The 26,918-nt window shown below is 38.5% G+C and overlaps 1 protein-coding gene across 15 annotated transcripts; it reads right to left on the bottom strand.

Annotated features, from left to right (window-relative positions):
* Positions 1 to 2,370: 2,370 nt before the first annotated feature.
* Positions 2,371 to 6,500, bottom strand: LOC112783230 (ABC transporter B family member 25). Of its 15 annotated transcripts, none has more exons than XM_025826064.3 (8): positions 6,243 to 6,395; positions 5,884 to 5,912; positions 5,123 to 5,356; positions 4,903 to 5,021; positions 4,430 to 4,621; positions 3,068 to 3,125; positions 2,873 to 2,948; positions 2,371 to 2,587 (listed from the first exon to the last, which is right to left on the bottom strand). In XM_025826064.3, the coding sequence occupies exons 3-8, from the start codon at positions 5,331 to 5,333 to the stop codon at positions 2,581 to 2,583; spliced, it is 663 nt and encodes a 220-aa protein (XP_025681849.1). In that variant the 5' UTR covers positions 5,334 to 5,356; positions 5,884 to 5,912; positions 6,243 to 6,395; the 3' UTR covers positions 2,371 to 2,580. The 15 variants fall into 15 exon arrangements, 14 of the variants coding, with proteins under 14 accessions (XP_025681849.1, XP_025681855.1, XP_029152161.1 ...); XM_025826070.3 differs by having other exon boundaries at positions 5,123 to 5,294; XM_029296328.2 differs by having other exon boundaries at positions 5,123 to 5,294; positions 6,149 to 6,259.
* Positions 6,501 to 26,918: the final 20,418 nt, after the last annotated feature.

Genomic DNA, 26,918 nt, shown 5'->3' with positions numbered 1-26,918 from the left:
CACACATGTGACCATCTCGAAGATGCGTCTATTGGGACCATAAAATATCTAAAAGATCCACATGGTGGATGAATAGGTCTACATATATCACCTTGAATCCTTTCTAGGAATTTAGGAGACTCAAATCTAATCTTTACTGGTGATGGCCTTAAAATTAACTTCCCTTGAGAACATGCAGCACAACAAAATTCACTAGATTTAAGAATCTTCTGATTCTTTAGTGAATGTCCATGAGAGTTTTCGATAATTCTCTGCATCATGGTTGTTCCCGGATGACCCAATCAATCATGCCAAGTTATGAATTTATTTGGGCTAGTAAACTTCTGGTTTACAATGGCATGTGATTCAATTGCACTAATTCTAGTATAATACAACCTAGATGAAAGTGAGGGTAACTTTTCTAATATAACATTTTTATTTGCATCATGGGTTGTGATATACAAATACTCATTATTTCACTCATTCATTGTTTCAACATGATATCCATTTCGGCGAATATCTTTGAAACTTAACAAGTTCCTCAGAGACTTAGTAGATAATAGTGCATTATTTATTATAAATTTTGTTCCTCCAAGAAACAAAATTATAGCTCTTCCGGAGCCTTCTATTACATTGTCTGAGCCAATAATAGTAACATATTCTTCTTTTGGCACAAGATAGGTAAAATATATATTACTTTTGAAAATGGTGTGCGAACTTGCACTATCCGCAAGACAAACATCTTCACTATATGTCCTTGCCATTCTCTTCAAAGACAAATAATAATAATAAAATGAGTAGAAGTATATGCGCATAAAATTATTTTCTTGATTGAAAATATTTTTCTAAGAAGTATAGTATATACTAAAAATTTTATTATTATTATCTTGGCACATTCAGTAATTTTGAAATTCAAAAATATTTTATTAAACATTATTTATATACCTCATATTTGAAATTCAGATATATAGAAAATAAAACTTAACAAGAAGTTTCATGAATACTTAACAAACAAACACATTAAAATATTCCATCATTGATCAAATGACCAATATTTCCTTCAGAATTCTCAAAGAAATCAGATATATCATAATGAGTGGTGAAATTTTCAACAACATTTGAAACAAAATTTGTTTGCTTTTCTTTGTCGTCTTTTTTCAAAGATACTTGATAAAGATCAATTAGGTGCCTTGGGGTACGACAGGTACGTGACCAATGGCCCTTTCCACCACAATGAAAACACTTATCCTCTGTTGATTTATTTTGCCCAAAGTTTCTTTCTTTATCCCACTTTTGGTGAGATCCTTTCTTGTGAACATAATTCTTATTCCTTCCATAATTTTTCTTGCTACCAAAACCTTGCCACTTACCTCTTCTGGGGTAATGATTTTCCCCCATTTGCTTCAGAAAATGGGGCGGCACCAGTTCGGCGTGTTTTCTGATTCCTTAAAAATAATTCATTGTTGCGTTCAATAACAAGAAGGCAAGAAATTAACTCAAAATACTTTTTAAATCCTTTTTCTTGATACTGCTGCTGCAGGAGCACATTCGAGGCATGGAAGGTTGAGAAAGTTTTCTCTAACATATCATTATTAGATATCTTTTCCCCACATAATTTCAATCGTGAGGTGATTCGAAACATTGCAGAATTATATTCATTTATGGATTTAAATTCTTGTAGACGCAAGTGCGTCCATTCATATCGGGCTTGAGGAAGTATCACCGTCTTTTTATGATTATACCTTTCTTCAGGGTCTTTCACTACAAAAAATTTTAGTAAAAACGGCGGTTTTTTTGTATTTACGGCGGTTTGAACCGCCATTATTACCAAGTACGGCGGTTTTGAAAAGCGACGTAATTCTGGACGCCATTCTGGTTATTACGGCGGTTTTCTGAAAACCGCCACAATTTCCTGGGGTTAAAACGGCGGTTTTCTGCTGGGTTAAAATGGCGGTTCAAACCGCCATTATTTCCAGGTTAAAACGGCGGTTTTTTACTGGGTTAAAATGACGGTTCAAATCGCCGTTATTTCCAGGTTAAAACGGCGGTTTAAGGGTTGGTTAAAATGGCAGTTTAAACCGCCATTATTACCCTCACAGAATGGCATTTTAGTCGGTTAAAATGGTATTCTTGAACCGCCATTTTTACCCTAATAGTGGCATTTCAGTCGGTTAAAACGGCATTTTTGAACTGCCGTTTTTACCCTTACAAGGTGGCTTTTGATTGGTTAAAATGTCATTTTTGAACTGCCGTTTTAACCCTAACAGTGACACTCTTTTATCGTTTAAAAATGCAATTTTTACCCTCGTTTTTATCGTGTTAAACAAATAATATTTATTATTAGAAATCATAATCCATAAACAAAATATTATATAACTCAGAAACAAAGTATTAAACATAATATATGATTTTTTAGTATTAGAAATCAAAAGTAATAACTCTTATACAAAGTATCAAACATAACATAATTTTTCAACTATAAATGTCATAACATGTAACTCTTAATACATAAAATCTCCATCATATTTCATGCTGCTCTATTGCTTGCTCCAGAAGACCTACTTCCTAACTCTTTTGGCGATGAAATCTCACTCTCTTGATTCAATTCCTACAACAAAAATATAATTTGAAAATATAATAAACAAAATTACCCTTCTGATATTCAAGGCTTCCTAGTAAAGCTCTAGCTTCCTATGAGAAAAGGGTCATTTACTCATTTAGTTTCATCTTATAATGAAGAGACATCTCAATCAATGAAATCATCAAGAATATATTAAGAAAGGAAGCAGATTTTCTCACACAACATTCTGCTAACACAACATTTCATAAATCATAACCAGATATAGCGAAAGTTAAATCCAAGGATATAACAAATTAATAATATTGGAATAACCTTTCAAAAAGTTCTTTTGAATCTTTTAAATTGCAAGATGCTTGCAGGGTCAGAGCTAAAGATTCAGCTGCAACAACTGGACAACAAAATATATATTTAAATGATTCCAATTTCTAAGAAGCAAAATAACAAACACATAGAGTGCATTATTACAAAATAATGGAAAATAGGGTTATTATTGATGAGCCTTTGAACCTGAGGCATGAAGCCATTGAAGCTGAGCTTGAAGAGACAAAGCAAAACCTTCAAAAAGCTAAAGAAAAAACCATGTCAATGGCGCATTGTCTTTCTTCATTGCAAGAAGAGCTTGAACTCACAAGGCAAGAGCTTCAACAATTGAAGCAAGAATCCATGGGCAATAATAATAATAATAATAATAATAATAATAATAATAATAATAATAATAATAATAATAATAATAATAATAAGCATCATCCCATAATGCAAGAAGAAGAAGAAGAACCGGTTATTATTGAAGATGTCAAGGACATGGAGAATAATAAAAATAAAAATAATGTAACAAAGTTTGATGATGATGAATTGCAAAAGAAAAGGTATGTGACTTTTGCAAATACACCCTCATTAACTCATTATTTCACCGTCACCACAACCGCTTACACTTGAAGTTGAAAAATTGAAGAGGCACCATTCAATTGGGAGTGAGAAGAAGAAGAATAAGATCAAGCCACTTATTCCACTCATTGGTTTTGGAGGTATCTTTTCAAAGAAAAAGAGAAACAATTATTAAGAGAAAAATAATGCTTTCCATAGACACCTTGAATTTTATAGTTTTCATTTGTGTATTGCAAATTGTGTCACCTGCCAATTAAAATTCAGATAATAATGAAATATCACTCATGTCAAAATTATAGGAAAAAAGTAAAAAAAAAATTGACGGTCTACATTAAGTAGTTTTTTTTTCATTCTCTCATGTCCTTTGTATTGTATTTTATATAGTAGAGGCAAAATTAAACTAATAATATTGAGTGAGAGTGAAATTGAATATATATGGCATATGATATGAATATACTTTTTCAACTTGGTCTTGTTTATACAGCTGCACCCTTTCAGAATATCATTACTTTGAGTGACTTTCATGCCACTTCAAATCATATATATTCAAGCTTAGCTTGTACTTATTATATATTAAATTCAATAAATCATTCATTCAGCGAAAAGAAAAGCATCACGACTTTTCTTTTATACATTTTTATTCTAGATATACACCAAGCCGAAAGAATCATATCATATTCATATTAATTCAGAATAAGAGAGAAACAAATTTATAATGTTAAATTAAGATATAATAATATGTCATAGTGTAGAGTCTATAGCTTCTTAATTAGAAGTGAAGCTTCCATTTTAATCGCAAGTAAAATAGAAGAGTGGACCAAAATCAAATTTACCTCTAAGCTTAGCGCTGAGGGCGCAAGTAAAATTAGTAACCTTAAACTACTTGTAAACAATAAATGTGACTCAGACCACATCAAATTGTTCCATTAATATATTTTTTTATCTATACAATACTAATGCCATTGGCTCAAGAAGAACAAATACCTTCCTTGGGGCTATAAGAGTGACATCAACATCAAACAATGCAATCAAACCAGGTTTCCGGTAGCCATTTATTCTTATTAGACAGGTTGTGATTAACAAAAAAGATATAGAAGATATAGAAGATCCCACTGCTACGATAACAGAAAGTGTGGACGCTGCATTAAAGCCTCCAGAAAAGAGTCCAACGACTTTCTGTAACATCAAGTGGATAAGGTTAAAATGCATAGGCAAAACAACTTAGTGTACAAAGTAGCACATAGATCAAACCAGAAAGGACTAACTCACAGCTTGCTTAAGGCCAAGGCTGTGTGTCTCACTAACTTTCTCAAAGTAGCATGAAATTTCATAATCTTCTTAGGCAAAAGATCTTACTATTCTTATGGCATCAATTGATTTCTAAGCAGCATGCAAAATTAAGATTAGATTGGAAATGAATATCATCTCCTAATGTTGGTTTGATGGAAGAGAAATACCTCAGCAATTGAAGATGCTACTGCAGCTGCAGTTTGAATTTTGTGAGATAGTTCACGCAGGAAATGCCTAAATTTACAGACAGCAACAGAAATTACAGGCACAACAGCCAAAGCCAACACTATAAGATATTGAGGGAAGAGAGAGAAGTTAGAATTCGAACAATGGAATAAATGTATGTCTATAGTCTATGAAATAAACCTTCACTCTTCAACTACTCACATGTTAACTTCCAAGATGTTGCAAACATGAAGCTGAGACCCGTAAGTGCTGTTGCTAGGTTCTTCATGGCCTCAGAAACATTGGTAGTTGCGGCATTCTTTATGATCTGTGTATCTTCCGACAACCTACTTAAGATTTCTCCCGTTCGAGTAACATCAAAGAAAGCAATCTCCTGAAAAATCGCGATTCCATAATAAACAAAAGCTTTCATTGAGCAGCAAGGGCAGCTACAATCTGCAAGATTGAAAATTCCTACTCTCCAATTCATTGGACCAAAATAGCACAGAGAAACACAATGCAAGAGTCATTGCAACAATATTAGACTCAAAGACAATAACACAAACACCTTATGGACAAGAAATTGCAAGAAACATGTTCAAACTCAACTGCTGACAAAGATTACTAGAGAAATCATTTCAAAAGCAGTCAATTAACGCTACTGTTCTTTTAGATACTTCCTCTATGGCTTAGAAACAATCCATCTCAATCATATCAACAAAGCAAAAGTGAATGAATGATGACCCAAGCACGAAAAATGCATAAAGCATAAGCTCCTCAAAAGAAATATTAGACTCAAAGACAATAACACACCTTATGGACAAGAAATTGCAAGAAATTGTAAGAGCTAGTCACAACAAATATCAACTGAAAACAACTCTGAACTTTGAGTTGCACTAAAAGAAACGAAAATAGAACTCATCATTCCAAAATCTTAATGAGTCAGGGGTCCATTTCCATGTTTCAAGTTTAAACATCCTTACCAAAATCCCTGTTCTTCAATCAACTGTAACTGAAATGCAAAAATACAGCATATAAATTACGAGAAATCAAAACACTAACATTCAAATGCATTCTCATTCAATCACGTATTGTCTAGTCACAATTAGGTGCAAATGCTTGCCAAAAACCTAGGTTCTTATTTCAATTGCAATAACAGTAGCTCAATCATAATCATAATCACATCAATAGCAATCTAAAACCGCAATTACAAGTTTACAAAAAGACATAAACTAGATTCAACCACACATCTTATTCTTGCTGTTGCTGTTGATTTTGCTGCGCAAACAGTGGAACCACTCGCGATGAATCCTCGAAAACTACTTAAAAGAGGTAAGCCAACCTTTCTGATCCAGAACGAAAGGGAGGCGCTGAGATTTTGGCGGAGAAGACGCAGGGGATGGCAAGGAGAGGAAGCTAGAGGGGACGTCATCGGAAGAGATCGCAGCTGGGAAAGCTGTCGCTGGAGGAGATGTCACCGGAGAAGATCTTCGTTGGACAAGATCGTCAGAGAACACAAGAGAGAGAGGTCACTGCAGTAGCGTCGTACACGAGCTTCAACTTTCAACCAAGTGTTTCTGTAACTAGGAATGTTCAATTTGTGTTTTTATATACAAGTGATAAAGGCGGTTCAAAACCGCCATAATGACTAAAACCGCCATCAAATACAAATTTATTACTGGCAGCGACCAAAAGTGCCATAATATCCAAATATTACGGCGGTTCTTTGAAATCGCCGTAATATAAATGTCATTTTAAACTTCTTTTTTTGTAGTGTTTCCACAGATCTGCAGGATCTTTTAATGTGAGATATTCATTTTTCAATCCTTCGTTAAGATGACGACGAAGGAAAAACATGGCCTTGGTTTTATCCTTCTGGGATGTATTAATTTCAGCCTTAATAGTATCTCCAAGATCCATCGAATCAAGATGGATTTCAGCATCTAGTATCTATGATAAATAGTTGTTTCCAGATATATCAAGAGCATTGAATTCAAGATGAGAGAGTTTCGACATAATAAAAATTTGTTACCTGAGTTTTCCAAAAATTTGATCAGAGTCTCGTACTGATAACGTGTTGTAAAATAAATAAATAAATAAGGAAGAGGTAATAAATATAAAATAAGGAGGTATAATTAGATAACAATATCATCACAATTACTATCTCAATATAATAGAGATGATTAATATATTTATTAAGGCGGTCACTCCCATACATACGCCATAAACATCTTTTTTTATGGACGATAAAGTGGATATGCTAGTTGATCGGCATGTGTCCACTGCCATCAATTAATTAATACAGCGGCTAAATTATTTTAGGAGAATGGGTTAATAAAAAAATGTGATTTTAAATAAACCAAAGATTATATTTTTTGTTTGACCACAAAAATAAACTGAAATTTAGTGAACCGGTTAATTTTTGTGGGCTTGTTCCTTTTTTTTCATTTACTTTTGAATTTTGGACTTTATAATATCCAAACAATAAATTTAAATTGAAAATGGACTGGACCAATACGCTAGACTCTTATAATTTTAGTTCTTTTGTTGCTTTAGTATTTTTAATTTATTTTTAAATGTAATTAGAAGTTTTAAAATAGTAAATTAACTAATTAAGTATCATAGATTAATAGATAAAACGAAAGTAAAAAATAAATTAATTCAACCAAAGAAAAAAAAATGCTAAATTTGTTATGTTCTAGTGTATTATCCATTCAACTTCTAATAAAATAAATAAAGTTATTGTTATTTGGGAAAAAAATTAAAATACAATGCAATTTATTTAAAAAAATAGAGAGATAAAAATCTTAATCAAAACCAAGTCTAAATTAAAAATATATAATTGTGGACTAAGTTAGGTTTGATAGTGTTCATATTTATAAAATTTGATTGTTTTTGTAATTAATTATTGTTATATATATATATATAATATTCTTTTCTTATAGAAATAAACATGCAATTTTTTTTAATTTGGTATGCATGAGATGTAAATTTGGATGACCTTGAATAAAAAATGAAATAAGAATTAAGTTAAATTTTTAATTTTTAATATGTTAATAATATTTATGTTTTAGTCTATTCTATCTTATATTTAGATATAATTATATATTTATTTAATTTTTTAGAAAATAGTGATGAGGGCGACGATGTAGGAGGTGGTGGTGGCGAGATCACAGTAATAATGGGTGAGAAGAAAGGGAATGAGAATGGGTTATTATAGTGAAAATTGGGTGGCCTTGTACTTTTGATGGTGTTAGATATTATATGAATTAAAAATTAGGAATAAATTTTTTATAAGAAATTATAATTTTTTACCATATGTTGACGGTCATGATATTAATTATTGGGATAAAATTAAAATTATCTCAAATTTTAAGGATAAAATTAGCCAATGAGTTATAACTCAAATGGCATAGATTCCCCATACTCAATTAAGAGGTCGCGGGTTTGAGTCACGTATCTTTTTAAATTGCCAATGTGTTATAGCTCAAATGGCATAGACTCTCCATACTCAATTAAGAGGTCGTGGTTTTGAGGCATAGACTCCCCATACTCAATTAAGAGGTCGCGGGTTCGAACAATGAGTAATAGCTCAAATGGCATAGACTCCCCATACTCAATTAAGAGGTTGCGGGTTCGAGTCTCCTATCTTTCCAAATTTTGCCAATAAGTAATAGCTCAAATGGTATAATCTCCCCATACTCAATTAAGAGGTTGCGGGTTCGAGTCTCATATCTTTGGTAAAAAAAAAAAAAGATAAAATTAAATCAAACAAAATATTAAAAGTAATTTAAAAAAATTTTAAACACGTTAAGAATAATAAATATATTTTATCTTAAATTATAACATTATTAAATTATAATATTTTAAATTTAAAAATTTAGAGGAGATATATTTTAGTTTAATAATTTTAAACAAACAAAAAAAAATTTTGAACATAAGAATTTATTCCTTTTTAGTGTAGGAATAATTTTTTTAAAGTAATATTCTTTGTCAAAGCATCAATTCTAAAAAAGCAGTAGAAGAAAATACACATAATTAAAGCAGTCAAGTAGAAGAAAAATTGAAACAGACACAAATAAGAGTAAGTAGAAGAAAATACACATAATTAAAGCAGTCAAGTAGAAGAAAAATTGAAACAGACACAAATAAGAGTAAGTCTGAGAAGTGGTGAACGACAATAGTGATGGTCATTGGGTAAGAAGAAGAGGAGAAGATCGCATATGGCGTAATCATGACAAACACTCTCTCGTGCACCGTTAATCGTGGAGGATGCGCTGCTTCTACTAGCGGACGACTAGTGTGTCGTCGCTCTTATTTTGAATATAAGGGTGTGTTGTAGTAATTCCTCCATAGTCAATCAATCATTGCTAATTGTTTGTCACATGAAGGGAGTATGTTTGTTTTGGATTAGGAGTGTGGAGTGAAGTCGATAATTTATAAAAAAAATGGTTCTAGAGATATTTTAATGGCTGTCCATAAAGGTCTAGAAGCTAATATTAGAGAAAAGACAAATTTGACTCTTAAATTTTATAAACTATTGTGCATAAATTAGATGTTCAATTTAATCCGATGCTTCAGGAAACTAATTCTATAGTTGATTTACTTTATAGTATTTGATTCTTCATATATCTTCTAGACAAAAAATACACTTATGCGATTATCTTTCTAATCAACTAAAAAATTTAATAAATATATAATTGTATCTAAATATAAAATAGAATAGACTAAAACATAAATATTGTTAACATATTAAAGATTAAAAATTCAGCTTAATTCTTATTTCATTTCTTATTCAAAGTCATCGAAATTTACATCTCATCATGCATACCAAATTAAAAAAAATTACAATATATATATATATATATAACAATAATTAATTACAAAAACAATCAAATATTTTATAAATATAAACACTATCGAACCTAACTTCGTCCACAATTATATATTTTTAATTTAGACTTGGTTTTGATTAATATTTTTATCTTTCTAATTTTTTTTTAAAATAAATTGCATTATATTTTAATTTTTTCCCCAAATAACAATAACTTTATTTATTTTATTAGAAGTTGAATGAATAATAGACTAGAACATAATAAATTTAGCATATTTTTTTTGGTTGAATTAATTTATTTTTTACTTTCATTTTATCTATTAATCTATGATACTTAATTAATTAATTTACTATTTTAAAACTTCTAATTACATTTAAAAATAAATTAAAAATACTAAAGCAACATAAGAACTCAAATTATAAAAGTCTAACGTATTGGTCCAGTCCATTTTCAATTTAAATTTATTGTTTGAATATTATAAGTCCAAAATTCAAAAGTAAATAAAAAAAAGAAAGAAGTTCACAAAAATTAATCGGTTCATTAAATTTTGGTTTATTTTTTAGTCAAACAGAAAAAAAAAATTGGTTCACTTAAAACTGCATATTTTCATTAACTGATTCTCCTAAAATAAGTTAGCCGCTGTGTTAATTAATTAATGGACAATGGAAACATGCCGGTCAACTAGTCTATCCACTTCATCGTCCGTAAAAAAGGACGTTTATGGCGTGTGTATGTGAGTGGCCGCCATCTACTAATATTATATATAAAGAGTGAGAAAGAGGAGTATTCAAAATATTTATAAAATAAAGAGAGAGAGAATTGTATTAGTAATATAAAAGAGAAAGAAGATTATTGTTGTTATTGATGTGTTATCATTAGAGGCTTCAGCCTCTATTTATACATGTACAGAACTTTAATTTTCCACACTCCATTAATTGAAAATCAAAATTTCTTTCATTTAAAAACTGAGTCGCCCAAAAATTACTGGGCATCCAACTCATTTCTCATTCTTATTGTTACGATGGGTAACCGGAGATTAATGGGCTGGACTCGTTAGGTTGGCCCAATCGTCTAAAGAGGGAAGCCTTCGAAGGGAATTACGTTCCTGGGCCTCCGTCCGACTTGTGAGTATGAATGAGCGGGGGGTGGTACCTACAAAGACACTCCAATGCCTAAGTTAGCAAGGGAATAAGCAGGTCTAGAGAGTATTGGGACTTAGTGATACATGAGGAGTGTCAGTGTATTTATAGTGATGAACCCATAACCACCGTTGGAGTAGTTCCACCATTTAAGGGGAAATAACCGTCCCTTTATCTTAGGGAAGTTGGGATATGGCTCCTGGAAGTGGGTGGAGAGATTTTAGGGGCAGTTACTCATTTAAATGAGTGCTTATCTGCCAGCTAATCTTCGTTCCCGACTTCTTTAGAGCAAGTCGTGGCAAGAACCGACTTCGTAGGTCAGAGGTCGGTGTAGGGTGAGGCCCAATCCCTTGGATTGGGTTTTTCGTTTGGACCTGGGCCTTAGCGTTGGACCAGGGTATGAACAGTGCCCCTACTCGAGCCCAATTTCTTTTAGAAATTAGGGTCGAGTATTTAACTTAGGGCCATAGCCGACCTGATAAGGAACCGACGTGATGTTTTAGAACCAACGTGTTTAAAAATTCTCAACAGTCGCATCTAATCAAACGTCGCGTCCGTTAGAAATTTGTGTATTCATACGCGGGGATCAGTTACATTGGAAATGGTGCCTATCTTTAAATGACGGCTTCCGTTTTTACCATTATGCCCCCAACGTTCTTATAAATACTTTTCCCTCTCTTTTCTTGTTTCGTTTATGAAAACTTTCACACTTCCTCTCCTTTGTTCGGAAGAAGCTTTTGCTCGAAGGAATTCTCCTTTCTCTGCCCCTATCCTTCTTCAAGTAAAGGTTAGTTTTCCTCTACTCTCCTTTTACGAAATGCTTTCATTTGCATGCCTTTTATTTTAGAGAGGAGGGTTGGTTTGTAGGTTTCTGTTTGATTCCAGGCCCCTTAGAGACCATGTTTTTTATTCCTTTCCTTTTTTCCTTTGTAGGTTTCACTAATCCTTTTTAGAAAAAAATGTCTTCCATAGAAATTCTGGCTCAGTGGGTGGATGTCACGGTTCTGAGGGAAGAACCTTTTGTTGATACCGATTTTATCATCAACCTTCGCACTCATCATAGGCTCTGTACCTCTGATGAGGATGAGCCAAAGTATGAACTGCTTGCCCCGGGTCCAGAAGACCGGGTTTGTTTCGGGAAGACTTCTGAGGCAGACCTTCATTTTTTCTATATGTATGAGAGTATGATCACTCGCCTGGGCGTTTTTCTGCCTTTTTCTGATTTTGAGATTGCTGTTTTATGTCATTGTCGTGTTGCTCCTACCCAGCTTCACCCTTATTCTTGGGGTTTTCTGAAAATTTACCAGTTTGTCAGCCACGCTTTAGACTTGCCGACTTCTTTGAGGATTTTCTTTTTCCTTTTTCACATGACCAAGCCCTTTAGTGGGCAAAATAACAAGCAGCAGTGGGTGTCCTTCCGAGCTATACAAGGTCGGAGGGTCTTCACTCTTTTCGATGAATCCTTCCATGACTTCAAAAATTACTTTTTCAAAGTTCAAGCCGTAGAGGGTCACCACCCCTTTTTCCTGGATGAGAATCTTTCCCCTCACTTCCCTCTGTATTGGTTGGAGGCCTCCCCCTATGAGAAATATAGTTTGGAGGATTTGGATGAGGTGGAGGCGGCCATTGTGGGGTTCCTCCGAGAAGTATGGGGGAGGGCCCCATATCTGGATACCAAAAAATTTCTCCAGGGGTCGCCGACACAACTAGGTAGCCTTTTATTTAGCGTTGTTTCTGACTTGTTTTTACTGACTTATTTTTCCGATTTTAACTACCTTGTTGTTTTTTACAGAGATGGCGAAGAAGAATTCCAGGGAGTCTTACCAACGAGTTTAGGAGGCCAAGGCAAGGTCCCGCGCCAGGGTCGGCGGCGCTAGGGTGGCTAGTTCTTCCCTTCCTTCCTTTCCCCTCTCTTCTCGCAATTTGGGGACCCCTACTCAACCCATTGTCATTTCATCATCCGCTTCTTCTCTGCCATCGCCTCCTCCCCGATCTTCTCCTGAGCCAAAAAAGAAGAAGTGCAAGACCTTAGAGTCTGGCTCTTCTTTTGAGGGTGAGGCCAAGGTGGATGCGCCTGAATTCGTTCGAAAGTACATCTATCCTCATACCCGCATAGGTATGGATGATGTTTCTGTTCGAAACCACCTTACAATTCTGGCTCAGGAGAGTATCAGGGCAGCGGGGGTGTGCACGAGGTTTCTTGATATTTTTGAGAAGACTCCTCTTAGCTCTCTGGGTTCATCCTCGAGGGTTGAAGAGTTGGAGGGGAGGCTTCTCTTATATCAGGGGCAGGAGAGAGGGTTGAGGGAGGAGGTTGCCAAGTTGAAGGAAGATAGGGATGGTCTCCAGGAGAGGGAAAGGAAGCTGCAGGCCCAGTGTTCCATGGCGGAGGGTCTGAGGGAGAAGGCATAGGAGAGTTATTCGAGCTTGTTCGAGGACCTCGTGGCGGTGAAGAAGGATTTGTTGAATGCTCGGAATGCCTATACCGAGTTGGAGGACTCCATTGCTGATGGGGCCGAGGAAGCATGGAGGATCTTTAAGGAATAGGTCGGAGTTCTCGCTCCCGACCTGGATCTTTCTCCCTTGGATCCGGACAAGGTTGTCATTGACGGGGCTATAGTCTCTCCTCCCTCTCCCCAATATGTCACCGAGTCAGATTTGAAGACTCGGGGGCAGAGGATAATGGAGTCTCCTCCCCGACCAAAGGACGCTCCGAGTTCTTCGAAAGCTCCGGGAACCTCCACTCCTTCTCCTATAGACACTTCTCTCCCTGGTCCTGATGGCGCTCTGACTACTCTTCCTGACTCTAGTGGTGCTCCGACTTCCCCTCTCGGCTCTGGTGGTGATGTTCTTTGAAAAAATTGATTGTGGCTATATAGGGGCCCGGCCTGTGGGTCCCCTCTTTTTTAAACTATTTATTTTTATATTTTGTGGTGGTATTTTGTTGACATTCTCTTTGGCCTTTTATGGCCGTTAACAAAAAATACCCTTTTTTAGATAAGAGTTTAAGTTACCTTTCTCTGTTTGTTGTGCACATGCTTTTCTGTTTGGGTTTTCGAAGAAAAACCTTTTGGGATCTTTGTTTTGGAAAACCTTTTTCTTGGCTGACTGTCCCTTTCTTTAAGTTTTCCTTAGTAACTCGGGACAGCCTTTTGCCTTAGTGCTTTTACTAGGTTTCCTGATCTCCTTTTTGGTATTCCTTATACTCAACTTTTTTATTTATTGAGCTCTTATGACTTAGGTTATTCTTGTGATGCGTTTTCTTTGTTTCTCGGTTTTTCCGACTTATGAGTCGGATTATCCGAGTTTCTCACGATCAAATTTTATAACCTCTTTACACCGACTTGTACCTCGTCGTTTCATCCTGACGACCATCTAGGTCGGTTCATGGGATTTTCACGCTTTGTCGAGCTTAAGTCGGAGCATTTCGTAGAAAGAAAGAAAAACGAGAAGGAATTTATAAGAGATAAAAGATCTTTATTTATTTGCGAAGGTACTTTTACTGCTACTAAGGGTTTTTTGCTATCTATGATCCCTTAGTCTCTACTGTGATGCCTCGTTAAAAACCCCCCTTCAGAAAAAACCCTTTTCTTTTGGGAAAAAATCATGAAGTTGGGAAAAGAGTACATCAGGGAGTAGAGTTCGCTTTTAACTATAGTACCTTTTCATGTTACAAGCATGCCACGACCTTGGTAACTCGGTGCCGTTTAGGTCGGTCACCTTATAATAACATTTTCCTAAGACCTCACTAATTTTGTATGGTCCCTTCCAATTGGCAGCGAGCTTTCCTTCCCCCGATTTGTTGACTCCAATGTCGTTTCTGATCAAGACCAAATCGTTTGGGGTGAAACTCCTTCGAATGAATTTCTTGTTGTACCTGGTAGTCATCCTTTGTTTCAATGCTGCTTCTCTTATCTGAGCTTGCTCTCGGACTTTAGGGAGCAATTCAAGCTCCTCGTTGTACCCCTGTATGTTTTCGACCTCATCATGGAGGATCACCCTTGGACTTTGTTCGCTGATTTCTACTGGTATCATGGCTTCTACGCCATAGACAAGTCGGAAGGGTGTTTCTCCTGTGGCAGATTGTGGCGTCGTCCGGTAAGCCCATAACACTTGTGGGAGCTCCTCAGCCCAAGCTCCTTTTGCATCTTGTAGTCTTTTCTTTAGTCCTGCCAGTATGACTTTGTTAGCTGCCTCGACTTGTCCATTTGCTTGTGGGTGTTCTACCGAGGTGAACTAGTGTTTGATCTTCATACTGGCCACTAGGCTTCTGAAGGTAGATTCGGTGAACTGGGTTCCGTTATCTGTACTAATGGAATAGGGTATCCCATACCTTGTGATGATATTTTTGTAGAGAAACCTCTGACTTCTCTGGGCTGTGATGGTGGCTAATGGTTCTGCTTCTATCCACTTTGTGAAGTAGTCTATTCCCACAATTAAGTATTTGACTTGTCCTGGGGCCTGGGGAAAAGGACCTAACAGATCCATTCCCCATTTTGCGAAGGGCCATGGAGAAGTTATACTGATGAGCTCCTCGGGGGGAGCCACGTGGAAATTTGCATGCATCTGGCATAGTTGGCACTTTTTCACAAATTCTGTGGCATCTTTCTGCAAGGTCAGCCAATAGAACCCAGCTCGGATTACTTTTCTGGCCAGCGACCTGGCTCCGAGATGGTTTCCACAGATCCCATTATGAACCTCCTCTAGTACTTCAGTGGTCCTTGAGGTCAGTACGCACTTCAGCAATGGCGTTGATATTCCTCTTTTATAGAGGATATTTTTTACCAGAGTATAGTATTGTGCTTCCCTCCGAATTTTCTTTGCCTCTTTTTCCTCTTTGGGAAGGATGTCGAATTTTAGGTATTCGACCAAGGGATTCATCCATCCGAGGTTTAGACCGATTATTTCAAGGACATCTTGTTTGTCCTCTGCTTTCACCACAGAGGGTTCTTGGAGAGTTTCCTGGATCAGGCTTCTATTATTCTCCCCTGGTTTAGTACTTGCTAACTTGGAGAGGGCGTCTGCTCTGCTATTAAGATTCCGAGTTATATGCCTGATCTCTATTTCTGTAAAGTGCCCGAGGTGTTCCAAAGTTTTTTCCAAGTATCTCTTCATATTTGGGTCTTTGGCCTGATACTCTCCATTTATCTGGGAGGTCACCACTTGAGAGTCACTGAATATCATCACTTTTGTTGTGCCGACTTCCTCTGCCAGCTTCAATCCTGCAATCAGGGCTTCATATTCTGCCTGATTATTTGAATCTGGGAATTCAAATTTGAGGGAGACCTCTATTTGGGTTCCCTTTTCATTAACCAGTATTATGCCTGCACCGCTTTTGGTCTTGTTTGAGGATCCATCTACGTATAGTTCCCACATAGTCGGCTTTTCCTCTTGGTCTCCCGCGTACTCTGCTATGAAGTCGGTGAGGCATTGGGCTTTGATTGCTGTCCGAGTTTCGTACTTTAAGTCGAACTCGGAGGGCTCTATCGCCCACTGAACCATTCTCCCTGCAACATCCGTCTTTTGAAGGATTTGCTTCATAGGTTGGTTCGTTCGGACTCTTATCGTGTGGGCTTGGAAGTAAGGCTGTAACCTCCGTGAGGCTATTACTAAGGAGTAGGCAAACTTCTCTAGTTTGTGATACCTTAGTTCGGGGCCCTGTAGAACTTTGCTGGTGAAGTACACTGGATGTTGTCCGACCTCGTCCTCTCTTATCAGGGCTGATGCGACAGCTTTGTCTGCTACAGACAAATATAGGACAAGGTCTTCCCCAACTAGAGGTCGGGTTAGGATTAGAGGTTGGCTCAAGAACCTTTTGAACTCCTGGAACGCTTCTTCGCATTCTGGAGTCCATTCGAACTGGCATCCCTTTCTTAGTAGAGAGAACAATGGAAGGGATTTTAATGCTGACCCTGCCAAGAACCTGAAGAGGGCTGCAAGTCGGCCATTCAGTTGTTGAACCTCTCTTAAGCAAGTTGGGCTTTTCATTTCTAGGATGGCTTTGCACTTGTCAGGATTTGCTTCGATCCTTCCTTGGGTTAGCATAAATCCTAGAAATTTTCTGGCCTCCACCGCGAAGGTGCATTTTGCGGGATTTAGCCTCATCCAATGCGACCTTATGGTGTTGAAAACTTGTGAAAGATCTGTTAAGAGGTCGGTTTCTTCCCGGGTTTTCACCAGCATGTCGTCTACGTAGACTTCCATTAAGTCCCCGAGGTGGGGAGCGAACACCTTGTTCATCAGCCTTTGGTATGTGGCCCTTGCATTTTTTAATCCAAAAGGCATGACCACGTAGCAGTAGTTTACTCTGGGCGTGATGAATGATGTTTTCTCTTGGTCTGGCTTGTACATCGGGATTTGGTTGTATCCTGAGTAGGCATCCATGAACGACAAATATTGATATCCCGAGCTAGAGTCTACTAGAGCATCAATGCTTGGGAGTGGATAAGGGTCTTTGGGACATGCCTTATTCAGGTCGGTGTAGTCGACGCACATCCTTCACTTGCCGTTTTGTTTCTTGACTAGCACTACATTCGCTAGCCATGTTGGATATTTAACTTCTCTGATGAAGCCGGCTTCTAGGAGTGCTTGTACTTGCTCCTCCACCGCTTGGGCTCGTTCTGGACCGAGCTTACGTCTTCGCTGCTGCACAGGTCGTGCCCCCGGATACATCGAGAGCTTGTGAGACATGAGCTCGGGGTCTATCCCTGGCATGTCGGAAGCTTTCCAGGCAAAGAGGTCAGAATTGTCTCTTAAGAGCTTGGTCAACCTTTGCTTTAAGACTTCCTCTAGGTTGGCCCCTATGTTGGTATTTTTCTCTTCCTCTATGCCGACCTGTATTTCCTCAGTTTTTCCTCCTGGCTGCGGTCGCAGCTCTTCTTTGGCTCTTGCACCACTGAGCTCTATGGTGTGCACTTCTTTGCCTTTTCCCCTCAGGTTCAGGCTTTTATTGTAGCATTTTCTTGCCAATTTCTGATCTCCCCGTACCGTTGCTATCCCCGCAGGTGTCGGGAATTTCATGCAAAGATGGGGGGTAGACACCACCGCTCCGAGTCGATTTAGGGTAGCTCTGCCAATCAAGGCATTATATGCTGACCCCACGTCAATGACTATAAAGTCTATGCTCAGAGTTTTGGATTTTCCCCCTTTTCGAAGGTCGTGTGGAGGGGCAGAAATCTAGTGGTTTTATCAGCGTGTCGCCTAATCCGTATAAGGTATCGGGGTAGGTGGTGCACGAAATTGTGATCTCAGGCAACGACGCCAGAAACTCTGTACGCACGTCTTAATAAATCGTTTTTTCATTCACAATTTCGATACAACTAACCAGCAAGTGCACTGGGTCGTCCAAGTAATAAACCTTACGTGAGTAAAGGTCGATCCCACAGAGATTGTTGGTATGAAGCAAGCTATGGTCACCTTGTAAATCTCAGTCAGGCGGATATCAAAAGGTTATGGAGTTTTCGAAATTAAATAATAAGTAAACATAAAATAAGGATAGAAATACTTATGTAATTCATTGGTTAGAATTTCAGATAAGCGTATAGAGATGCTTTCGTTCCTCTGAATCTCTGCTTTCCCACTGTCTTCATCCAATCAGTCTTACTCCTTTCCATGGCTGGCTTTATGTAAGGACACCACCATTGTCAATGGCTACTTTTAATCCTCTCTGGAAAATGGTTCGATGCGCTGTCACTGCATGGCTAATCGTCTGGAGGCATCACCCTTGTCAATGGCTGCATCCCATCCTCTTGTGAAAATGGTCCAAATGCTCTGTCACAGCACGGCTAATCATCTGAGGTTCTCGATCATACTGGAATAGGATTCACCCTCCTTTTGCGTCTGTCACTACACCCAGCACTCGCGAGTTTGAAGTTCATCACAATCATTCAATCCCAGAGTCCTACTCGGAATACCACAGACAAGGTTTAGACTTTCCGGACTCTCATGAATGCCGCCATCAATCTAGCTTATACCACGAAGATTCTGATTAAGAGATCCAAGAGATACTCATTCAATCTAAGGTAGAACGGAAGTGGTTGTCAGGCACGCGTTCATAGGGAATGATGATTATTGTCACGTTCATCACATTCAGGTTGAAGTGCGAATGAATATCTTAGAAGCGGAATAAGTTGAATTGAATAGAAAAGCAGTAGTACTTTGCATTAATCTTTGAGGAACAGCAGAACTCCACACCTTAATCTATGGAGTGTAGAAACTCTACCGTTGAAAATACATAAGTAAAAGGTTCAGGCATGGCCGAATGGCCAGCCCCCATTATCTAAGAGCTAGACGCCCCAAGATGTCTAATACAATAGTAAAAAGTCCTATTTATAATAAACTAGTTACTAGGGTTTACAAAAGTAAGTAATTGATGCATAAATCCACTTCCGGGGCCCACTTGGTGTGTGCTTGGGCTGAGCTTGAATGTTACACGTGTAGAGGTCAATCTTGGAGTTGAACGCCAGTTTGTAACATATTTCTGGCGTTCAACTCTGGCTTGTGACGTGTTTCTGGCGTTTAACTCCAGACAACAGCGTAGAACTGGCGTTCAACACCCTTTTACGTCGTCTAAACTCGGCCAAAGTATGGACTATTATATATTGCAAGAAAGCCCTGGATGTCTACTTTCCAACGCAATTAAAAGAGCGCCATTTTGAGTTCTGTAGCTCCAGAAAATCCACTTTGAGTGCAGGGAGGTCAGAATCCAACAGCATCAGCAGTCCTTCTTCAACCTCTGAATCTGATTTTTGCTCAAGTCCCTCAATTTCAGCCAGAAAATACCTGAAATCACAGAAATATACACAAACTCATAGTAAAGTCCAGAAATGTGAATTTAACATAAAAACTAATGAAAACATCCCTAAAAGTAACTAGATTCTACTAAAAACATACTAAAAACAATGCCAAAAAGCGTATAAATTATCCGCTCATCACAACACCAAACTTAAATTGTTGCTTGTCCCCAAGCAACTAAAAATTAAATAGGATAAAAAGAAGAGAATATACTATAAATTCCAAACTATCAATGAAACATAGCTCCAATCAGATGAGCGGGACTTTTAGCTTTTTGCCTCTTGAATAGTTTTGGCCTCTCACTTTATCCATTAAGGTTCAGAATGATTGGCATCTATAGGAACTCAGAGTTCAGATAGTATTATTGATTCTCCTAGTTCAGTATGTTGATTCTTGAACACAGCTACTTTATGAGTCTTGGCCGTGGCCCTAAGCACTTTGTTTTCCAGTATTACCACCGGATACATAAATGCCACAGACACATAACTGGGTGAACCTTTTCATATTGTGACTCAGCTTTGCTAAAGTCCCCAATTAGAGGTGTCCAGGGTTCTTAAGCACACTCTTCTTTTGCTTTGGACCTTGACTTTAACCGCTCAGTCTCAAGTTTTTACTTGACACCTTCACGCCACAAGCACATGGTTAGGGACAGCTTGGTCTAGCCGCTTAGGCCAGGATTTTATTCCTTTAGGCCCTCCTATCCACTGATGCTCAAAGCCTTGGGATCCTTTTTATTACCCTTGCCTTTTGGTTTTAAGGGTTACTGGCTTTTTGCTCTTGCCTTTTGGTTTTAAGAGCTTTTGGCTTTTTTTGCTTGCTTTTTCTCTTCTTTTTTTTTTTCGCCATTTTTTTTGCAAGCTTTGTTCTTTGCTGCTTTTTCTTGCTTCAAGAATCATTTTTATGATTTTTCATATTATCAAATAACATGTCTCCTTGTCATCATTCTTTCAAGAGCCAACATATTTAACATTCTTAAACAACAACTTCAAAATACATATGCACTGTTCAAGCATTCATTCAGAAAACAAGAAGCATTGTCACCACATCAATATAATTAAACTAAGTTCAAGGATAAATTCGAAACTCATGTACTTCTTGTTCTTTTGAATTAAAACATTTTTCATTTAAGAGGGGTGATGGATTCATAGGACATTCATAACTTTAAGACAAAGTTACTAAATACTAATGATCATGTAATAAGACACACACATAGATAAGCACTTAACATAGAGAAAACGAAAAACAGAGAATGTAAGAACAAGGAATGAGTCCACCTTAGTGATGGTGGCATTTCCTTCTTGAGGAACCAATGATGTCCTTGAGCTCTTCTATGTCTCTTCCTTGTCTTTGTTGCTCCTCCCTCATTGCTTTTTGATCTTCTCTTATTTCATGAAGGATGATGGAGTGCTCTTGATGTTCCACCCTTAATTGTCCCATGTTGGAACTTAATTCTCCTAGGGAGGTGTTGATTTGCTCCCAATAGTTCTGTGAGGAAAGTGCATCCCTTGAGGTATCTCAGGGATTTCTTGATGATGAGCTTCCTCATGTGTCTCTTGAGATCCATGAATGGGCTCTCTTGCTTGCTGCATCCTTTTCTTAGTGATGGGCTTCTCTTCCTCAATGGGAATGTCTCCTTCTATGAAAGCTCCAGCTGAGTAACATAGATGGCAAATAAGATGAGGGAAAGCTAGCCTTGCCCCAGGAGAGGGCTTTTCGGCTATTTTGTAGAGTTCAAGGGAGATGACTTCATGAACTTCTACTTCCTCTCCAATCATGATGCTATGGATCATGATGGCCCGATCCACAGTAACTTCAGATCGGTTGCTAGTGGGGATGATGGAGCGTTGGATGAACTCCAACCATCCTCTAGCCACAGGCTTGAGGTCCAGTCTTCTTAATTGAACCGGCTTGCCTTTGGAGTCAATCTTCCATTGAGCTCCTTCCACACATATGTCCATGAGGACTTGGTCCAACCTTTGATTAAAGTTGACCCTTCTAATGTAGGGGCGTGCATCTCCTTGCATCATAGGCAAGTTAAACGCCAATCTCACATTTTCCGGACTAAAATCTAAGTATTTCCCCCGAACCATTGTAATATAATTCTTTGGGTTTGGGTTCTTACTTTGATCATGGTTCCTAGTGATCCATGCATTGGCATAGAACTCTTGAACCATTAGGATGCCGACTTGTTGGATGGGGTTTGTTAGAACTTCCCAACCTCTTCTTTGGATTTCATGTCGGATCTCCGGATACTCATTCTTCTTGAGCTTGAAAGGGACCTCGGGGATCACCTTCTTCTTGACCACAACATCATAGAAGTGGTCTTGATGAGCTTTGGAGATGAATCTTTCCATCTCCCATGACTCAGAGGTAGAAGCTTTTGTCTTCCCTTTCCCTTTTCTAGAGGATTCTCCGGTCTTGGGTGCCATCAATGGTAATGGAAAAACAAAAAGCTTATGCTTTTACCACACCAAACTTAGAATATTGCTCGCCCTCGAGCAAGAGAAGAAAGAATAGATGAAGAAGAAGAAGAAATGGAGAGAAGAGGGAGAGAGAGAGATGTGTTTCGGCCAAGGAGGGGAAGAGAGGGTTGTTTTGTGTGAAAATAAAGAAGAATGGAGGGCTATATATAGGGAAGGGAGGGGGGTAAGGTTCGGCCATATAGGGTGGGTTTGGGTGGGAAATTGATTTTGAATTTTGAAGGTAGGTGGAGTTTATGAGGTAGGTTTATGGGGAAGAGTGGATGGATGTGAGTGGTGAAGTGGTGATAGGGAAGAGAGATTTGATGTGATTGGTGAAGAGTTTTGGGGAAGAGTGTTTATGGGATTTTGTGAAAGAGGGGTGAGAAGAAGTGAGTGGAGGTAGGTGGGGATCCTGTGGGGTCCACAGATCCTGAGGTGATCCTGTAGGGTCCACAAATCCTGAGGTGTTCAAGGATTTACAACCTTGCACCAAATTAGTCATGCAAAATGCCCTTGCACACAACTCTGGGCGTTCAGCGCCAGATTGGTGCTTGTTCTGAGCGTTGAACGCCCATTTGTTGCCCATTTCTGGCGTTGAACACCAGAACCATGCTTGTTCTGGGCGTTCAGCGCCAGCTCTTCTTTAGGGTGCGATTCTGGCGTTCAAACACCCAGATGCTGCCCATTTTGGGCGTTCAGCGCCAGAATCATGCTCTGTTCTGGCGTTGAACGCCAGCCAGATGCTTCTTACTGGCGTTTAAACGCCAGTAAGGTCTTCCTCCAGGGTGTGATTTTTCTTCTGCTGTTTTTGATTCCGTTTTCAATTTTTATATTTATTTTGTGACTCCACATGATCATGAACCTAATAAAACATGAAAGAACAAGAAAAATAAAATTAGATAGATAAAAATTGGGTTGCCTCCCAACAAGCGCTTCTTTAATGTCAATAGCTTGACAGTGGGCTCTCATGGAGCCTCACAGATGTTCAGAGCATTGTTGAGACTTCCCAACACCAAACTTAGAGTTTGACTGTGGGGGATCTGGTTGACTCTGTTTTGAGAGAAGCTTACTGTGCCTTTTTTCCATGTTTACAGAAGGGTAACCTTGAGTTGTAAACACAAGGGAGTCCTCATTCAATTGAAGGACTAGTTCACCTCTGTCAACATCAATCACAGCTCTTGCTGTGGCTAGGAAAGGTCTTCCAAGGATGATGGAGTCATCCTCATCCTTCCTAGTATCAAGGATTATGAAATCAGCAGGGATGTAAAGGCCTTCAACCTTTACTAACACGTCCTCTACTTGTCCATAAGCCTGTTTTCTTGAATTGTCTGCCATCTCTAATGAGATTTTAGTAGCTTGCACCCCAAAGATTCCCAGTTTCTCTATTACAGAGAGGGGCATGAGGTTTATCCCTGAACCAAGGTCACACAGAGCCTTTTCAAAGATCATGTTGCCTATGGTACAAGGTATTACGAACTTTCCAGGATCCTGTTTCTTCCGAGGCAATGTCAGTTGATCCAGATCACTTAGTTCATTGGTGAACAAGGGAGGTTCATCTTTCCAAGTCTCAATACCAAATAATTTGGCATTCAGCTTCATGATTGCACCAAGGTACTTGGTAACTTGCTCTTCAGTAACATCCTCATTCTCTTCAGAAGATGAATACTCGTCAGAGCTCATGAAGGGCATAAGGAGGTTCAATGGAATCTCTATGGTCTCTAGATGAGTCTCAGATTCCTTTGGTTCCTCAGAGGGAAACTCCTTATTGATCATTGGACGTCCCAGGAGGTCTTCCTCACTGGGATTTACGTCCTCCCCTTCCTCTCCAGGTTCGGCCATGTTGACTATGTCAATGGCCTTGCACTCTCCTTTTGGATTTTCTTCTGTATTGCTTGGGAGAGCACTAGGAGGGATTTCAGTGATTCTTTTACTCAGCTGGCCCACTTGTGCCTCCAAATTTCTAATGGAGGACCTTGTTTCATTCATGAAACTTACAGTGGCCTTAGATAGATCAGAGACTAAGTTTGCTAAATTAGAGGTATTTTGTTCAGAGTTCTCTGTCTGTTGCTGAGTGGATGATGGAAAAGGTATAATATTGTTAAACCTATTTCTTCCACAATTATTAAAGCCTTGTTGAGGCTTTTGATCCTTCCATGAGAGATTTGGGTGATTTCTCCATGAGGGATTATAGGTGTTTCCATAAGGTTCACCCATGTAATTCACCTCTGCTATTGCAGGGTTTTCAGGATCATAAGCTTCTTCTTCAGAAGATGCCTCTTGAGTACTGTTGGATGCAGCTTGCATTCCATTCAGACTCTGAGAAATCATATTGACTTGCTGAGTCAATATTTTATTCTGAGCCAATATGGCATTCAGAGTATCAATTTCAAGAACTCCCTTCTTCATAGGCGTCCCATTACTCACAGGATTCCTCTCAGAAGTGTACTGATGCACAAAATTGTGATCTCCAGGCTCGAACAAATCCTGGTAATGGCTCCAAAGCTTGGTGCTCTGATCTTAATTCATAATTGTCACAACTTCGATACAACTAACCAGCAAGTGCACTGGGTCGTCCAAGTAATACCTTACGTGAGTAAGGGTCGAATCCCACGGAGATTGTTGGTATGAAGCAAGCTATGGTCACCTTGCAAATCTCAGTTAGGCATATATAAATTGATAATGGTGTTTTCGAATAATAATTAATAAAATAGGGATAGTGATACTTATGTAATTCATTGGTGAGAATTTCAGATAAGCGTATGGAGATGTTTTTCGTTCCTCTGAACCTCTGCTTTCCTGCTATCTTCATCCAGTTAGTCTTACTCCTTTCCATGGCTGGCTTTATGTGATACATCACCATTGTCAACGGCTACTTTCGGTCATCTCTCGGGAAAATGATCCAATGCCCTGTTACGGCACGGCTAACCGTCTGGAGGCATCACCCTTGCCAATGGCTTCATCTTATCCTCTCAGTGAATAATATGCTCACGCACCCTGTCACGGCACGGCTATTCATCTGTCGGTTCTCGATCATGCTGGAATAGGATTTACTATCCTTTTTCGTCTGTCACTAACGTCCTGCAATCGCGAGTTTGGAGCTCGTCACAGTCATTCAATCATTGAATCCTACTTGGAATACCACAGACAAGGTTTAGACCTTCCGGATTCTCTTGAATGCCGCCATCATTCTAGCTTACGCCACGAAGATTCTGGTTAGGAGATCTAAGAGATATTCATTCTAGCTTATTTCATGTAGAACGAAAGTGTTTGTCAGGCACGTCTTCATAGGGGAGAATGGTAATGAGCGTCACACATAATCATCACCTTCCTCACGTTCTTGGGTGCGAATGGATATCTTAGAAGCGAAATAAGATGAATTGAATAGAAAACAGAAGTACTTTGCATTAATCTTTGAGGAACAGCAGAGCTCCACACCTTAATCTATGGAGTGTAGAAACTCTACCGTATGAAAATACATAAGTGATAGGTCCAGGCATGGCCGAGATGGCCAGCCCCCATGGTCTAAGAACAATGCGTTCCAAGATGATCCTAAGATCCTAAGCTGATCAAAAGATGCCTAATACAATAGTAAGAGGTCCTATTTATAATAAACTAGCTACTAGGGTTTACATGAGTAAGTAATTGATGCATAAATCCACTTCCGGGGCCCACTTGGTGTGTGTTTGGGCTGAGCTTAAGTGTTCCATGTGTAGAGGTCCTTCTTTGAGTTGAACGCCAGCTTTTGTTCCAGTTTGGGCGTTCAACTCTGGTTTTGGCTCCTTTTCTGGCGCTGGACGCCAGATTTGGGTAGAAAGCTGGCGTTGAACGCCAGTTTACGTCATCTATTCTTGGCCAAAGTATGAACTATTATATATTGCTGGAAAGCCCTGGATGTCTACTTTCCAACGCAATTGGAAGCGCGCCATTTTGAGTTCTGTAGCTCCAGAAAATCCATTTTGAGTGCAGGGAGGTCAGAATCCAACAGCATCAGCAGTCCTTCTTCAACCTCTGAATCTGATTTCTGCTCAAGTCCCTCAATTTCAGTCAGAAAATACCTGAAATCACAGAAAAACACACAATCTCATAGTAAAGTCCAGAAATGTGAATTTAACATAAAAACTAATGAAAACATCCCTAAAAGTAACTAGATCCTACTAAAAACATACTAAAAACAATGCCAAAAAGCGTATAAATTATCCGCTCATCACAACACCAAACTTAAATTGTTGCTTGTCCCCAAGCAACTGAAAATCAAATAGGATAAAAAGAAGAGAATATACTATAAATTCCAAACTATCAATGAAATATAGCTGCAATCATATGAGCGGGACTTATAGCTTTTTGCCTCTTGAATAGTTTTGGCATCTCACTTTATCCATTGAGGTTCAGAATGATTGGCATCTATAAGAACTTCAGATTTCGAATAGTGTTATTGACTCTCCTAGTTCAGTATGATGATTCTTGAATACAGCTTCTTTATGAGTCTTGGCCATGGCCCTAAGCACTTTGTTTTCCAGTATTACCACCAGATACATAAATGCCACAGACACATAATTGGGTGAACCTTTTCAGATTGTGACTCAGCTTTGCTAAAGTCCCCAATTAGAGGTGTCCAGGGTTCTTAAGCACACTCTTTTTTTGCTTTGGACCTTGACTTTAACCGCTCAGTCTCAAGTTTTCGCTTGACACCTACACGCCACAAGCACATGGTTAGGGACAGCTTGGTTTAGCCGCTTAGACCAGGATTTTATTCCTTTAGGCCCTCCTATCCACTGATGCTCAAAGCCTT

Source organism: Arachis hypogaea, chromosome 20 (genome assembly GCF_003086295.3).
Source record: "Arachis hypogaea cultivar Tifrunner chromosome 20, arahy.Tifrunner.gnm2.J5K5, whole genome shotgun sequence".
In the NCBI taxonomy this organism is placed as follows: Eukaryota; Viridiplantae; Streptophyta; class Magnoliopsida; order Fabales; family Fabaceae; genus Arachis; species Arachis hypogaea.
Note: the sequence above shows the minus strand (reverse complement) of the source record. Positions and strands in the feature narration are given on the sequence as shown.

Excerpts from the sequence above, each read along its gene's own strand:
- LOC112783230 (XM_025826057.3), bottom strand. The coding sequence starts at position 6,332 with ATGACGTCCCCTCTAGCTTCCTCTCCTTGCCATCCCCTGCGTCTTCTC. Across the intron at positions 5,022-5,122 it reads AACATCTTGGAAGTTAACAT|TGTTGGCTTTGGCTGTTGTG; the intron begins GTGAGTAGTTGA and ends AATATCTTATAG. Across the intron at positions 4,622-4,902 it reads TAGCATCTTCAATTGCTGAG|AAAGTCGTTGGACTCTTTTC; the intron begins GTATTTCTCTTC and ends TTGATGTTACAG.